The sequence below is a fragment of the Temnothorax curvispinosus genome, unplaced genomic scaffold, assembly GCF_003070985.1.
Source record: "Temnothorax curvispinosus isolate PA1 unplaced genomic scaffold, ASM307098v1 QBEX01003207.1, whole genome shotgun sequence".
NCBI lineage: Eukaryota > Metazoa > Arthropoda > Insecta > Hymenoptera > Formicidae > Temnothorax > Temnothorax curvispinosus.
In genome coordinates this window covers 1-3,286 of record NW_020212987.1, presented here as the reverse complement: position 1 = coordinate 3,286, position 3,286 = coordinate 1, and the positions used below count along the sequence as shown (strand labels likewise).

Here is a 3,286-nt window from a genome sequence, read left to right as displayed (position 1 = left end):
AGTAATTGCGGAACCTCGTCTGCACTGGATGAGAAGAAAGTCGATTCGTTAGAGTTCCATTTGCCCAACGTGAAGCCTGCTGATCCCAATACTTCAATGAGATCTGTCTTCAGGGATCGAAGTGCGTTTATGTCATCGTCGCCGGTGAGGAGATCATCTACGCAGAAATCCTCCAATATGACTTTACTCGCAATCGGATGAGATTGTTTCGCATCATGAGCTGCTTGCTGCATAGATCGAATTGCTAAGAAGGCTGAGGCTGCTTCACCATATGTAACTGTATTTAGTGAGTAATCCAGCAATGGTAGACTGCTGGCTGGTTTCCACACGATTCGCTGCAAATTTCTCTGTTCCTCGATAATCTCGACTTGTCTGTACATCTCCACGATGTCAGCTGTTAGTACGAATTGGTGTTGTCAGAATCGCAGCACGATTACAAATAACGTTGGCTGAATCGTGGGTCCGACTCGCAAAATGTCATTAAGAGACTTTCCTGAAGTCGTCTTGGCAGAAGCGTTGAAGACTACCCGAAATTTATTCTGCCCGTTAACTCGGGTGACTACAGCATGATGTGGGATGTAATACACCGGCGAGGTGCCGCTCGTTGTATCACTTACGACAATTATGTGACCCAATGATTCGTACTCCTGCATAAACTTGACGTAAGCTGCCTTGAGCTCAGGATCGCGTTCTAGCTTCTGTTCGATTTTGTAGAATCGTTTCACCGCGGTACTACGGGATTCGCCTAACTTGCTGGGGTCCCCTCTGAATGGTAGACTGACTATAAACCGTCCACTTGCGTCCCGTTTGTAGGTCTGCAGAAAGTAGAGTTCGCACGATTCGTCGCTCTTTGATCGCACCGGCGCCCGGTCAATCTCTTTTATTGTCCAAAACCTTTCGACTTGCTTTTGAAGTGCCGCGTCGGCTGTAATGTAACTGATTGATGCAGGCGATTGAGTGACTGAAGTAATGTCACTAGCGGCTATCCACCCAAGATGTGTCTTCTGGAGGACTGGCTGATTGCGGCATGGTTTTATCTGGCCAATGCAAAGAAGATCCCAAAATATGCTTGCTCCTAATATCACGTTAACCCTACCTGGAAGGTGAAACGTTCTGTCAGCGAGATTTACATTAGGAGGAATTTTAAGATGACCGATTTTGACTGCTGCTATAGGCAGGTTATCGACTATTTGTTCAGTAATCAGAAATTGACGCTTAGTTTGATACGCAGTATGCTTTGATTGTATAACAGCACCCGCTGATGCGTGGAGCTCTATGGCTGGACCTATGCCTTTGACTGAAAAATTCTGCTTATGTGTATTTTGCAACCGTTCACCTAGCCACGGAGCCGGTGACACCCAGAGAGCAGCAGCGGCCATGGAAGCGGCGAATACCCATACTTGACTATGCTAAATGCCGGACAAGCGAGTCCGAGGAGCCCTTATGGTTGGCGTTCCTTTGCAACCGTTCACCTAGCTGAAGAGCCGGGGACACCCAGGGGACAGCAGCGGCCACGAAAGCGAACACCCGTATCTTCTTAGGTCAAATGCCGGACAAGCGAGTCCGAAGAGCCCTTATGGCTAGCGTTCCTCATAAAAGATCGCGAGGCGACAAGTAATGGAACCGGGGCCAGATTGACCCCGGCAGGTAAGCCGGAAGAGGCAAATCAAACGAGTTAGCGATCGGGCCCCGACAGGAGACCCGAGCGGAGGCGACAAGACCGATCACGGCGAGAATCCGGCAAAGGGCCCGCGAGATAGCGGAGACACGTCGGACTGACCCCGGCGCGCGAGCCGAGGGGGTCGGAGCGGGCAGAGATGGACTCGGGATGGAACGAGGGGTGAAAGCCGAGGCCATTGAGTCGATCCGCGGCGCGACAGAACCGCGGGCTAAGGAGATAGCGGAGACACGTAATGTCCCCCGCGTGGGGGGGTACGACGGTCCCAGCCGGGGGCCGAACAACGGAGTCCACCCAAGGGGAGACCCCGAGACTAACTACCCGTACCGCGAAGCGCCAGGACTACCAGGCGCGGAGATAGCGGGGACACGGCATGTCCCCCGGAAATCGGGGTACGGGAACCCGACCCGGAAGCGAAGGGGTAGAACGGCCTCGGAGGCCTTCCAGAGACGCGGCGACACAGCCGGAGGCGCGCTTCGGCAGCCGGGGACCGAGATATCCGGGACACGCGATGTCACCCGGAACTCGAGAACCGCGGACTTCCGGCGGAAAGTAGCGGACGGATGGTCACGGGGGGAAGCGCTAGGGATGATCCCAGGGGTCGGTGAAACCACTCGGCGAAACGAACCCCAGTCGCGGGAACCAGGGGCCCGGAGTCCGAGGGGACTCATGCGTATGCGTGCGGACACATAGGAAGCCCGGCATGAGAACCACGGGTGACAGCGAATGCGAAAACACCTAAAAACTAGCGAAAGAAAAGAGAAAGCGTTCAACATCTGGCGTGGAAAGATACTGCGGCGAGGCAGGTACCGCTGGTGGGAACAATAGCCCCAAGGTGGGGACGCCGCGAGAGCCCGGTAACTCGAGGCAGTCGCTCGGATGTTGTGGTTGCGGTAACACGTACTTAAGATTCGCTTATAATACGGACTTAGCGCGTCGTCGCGCAGCGATATGTAACAACCAAGCACTCCCGCGTACTTGCGCGTTAAACATAGCGCATACGGCGCGACAATTTTTGTAACCAGTGACGACAATCTGAAATAAATCAATCGTTTGTTAATATACGCAGTGTCAAATTAATTTGAAGTTACTTACCTGTGATTTATATTGTCCTACGGCATCGATCCATCGTTGTCCAGCGGCGTTCCAGTATGCGATAAGGCGAGGATCTGGGACAGTCAGCGGCAGTTGAGATCCATCCGGGACGAGTAGCTGAAAAGGAAATCGGTCGATTAGATAAACATACACATTTTCTACTTACCTGTTCGGTCGGTGGGTGGTCCCACGTTGTTCATCAGTGATCCAGCAGGAGGCAGCGTCGGGGCGTCGAGACATCCAGCGTCGAGGACCTGAAAATAAAAGAGAATTAATGGAGTATTGTTTCAACATCGTACTAAAATTCCGATACTTACCTTCTCGGTATATCAAGGTTAAACCGAGTGGCGACCATTTGATAGGCAAATCTGGCTGAAATTTATACACTTTCGTGTGATCCACGTACCCGGAGAGTGACGTTGTGACCGGACGGCACGTGTTGAGCCCGATTCCGGCGGATAATATTCCTATCAAACGGTCGCCACTCGGTTTTACCTTAGACTACCGAGAAGG

General features: G+C 52.6%; 1 protein-coding gene across 1 annotated transcript; it reads right to left on the bottom strand.

Moving 5' to 3' along the window:
• Window positions 1-416: 416 nt before the first annotated feature.
• On the bottom strand, window positions 417-3,027 carry LOC112452298 (the record flags this gene model as incomplete). Its single annotated transcript, XM_025012417.1, has 2 exons — window positions 417-1,096; window positions 2,940-3,027. Coding segments are annotated over 2 exons (768 nt in total), but the record flags the coding sequence as incomplete, so codon positions are not given.
• Window positions 3,028-3,286: the final 259 nt, after the last annotated feature.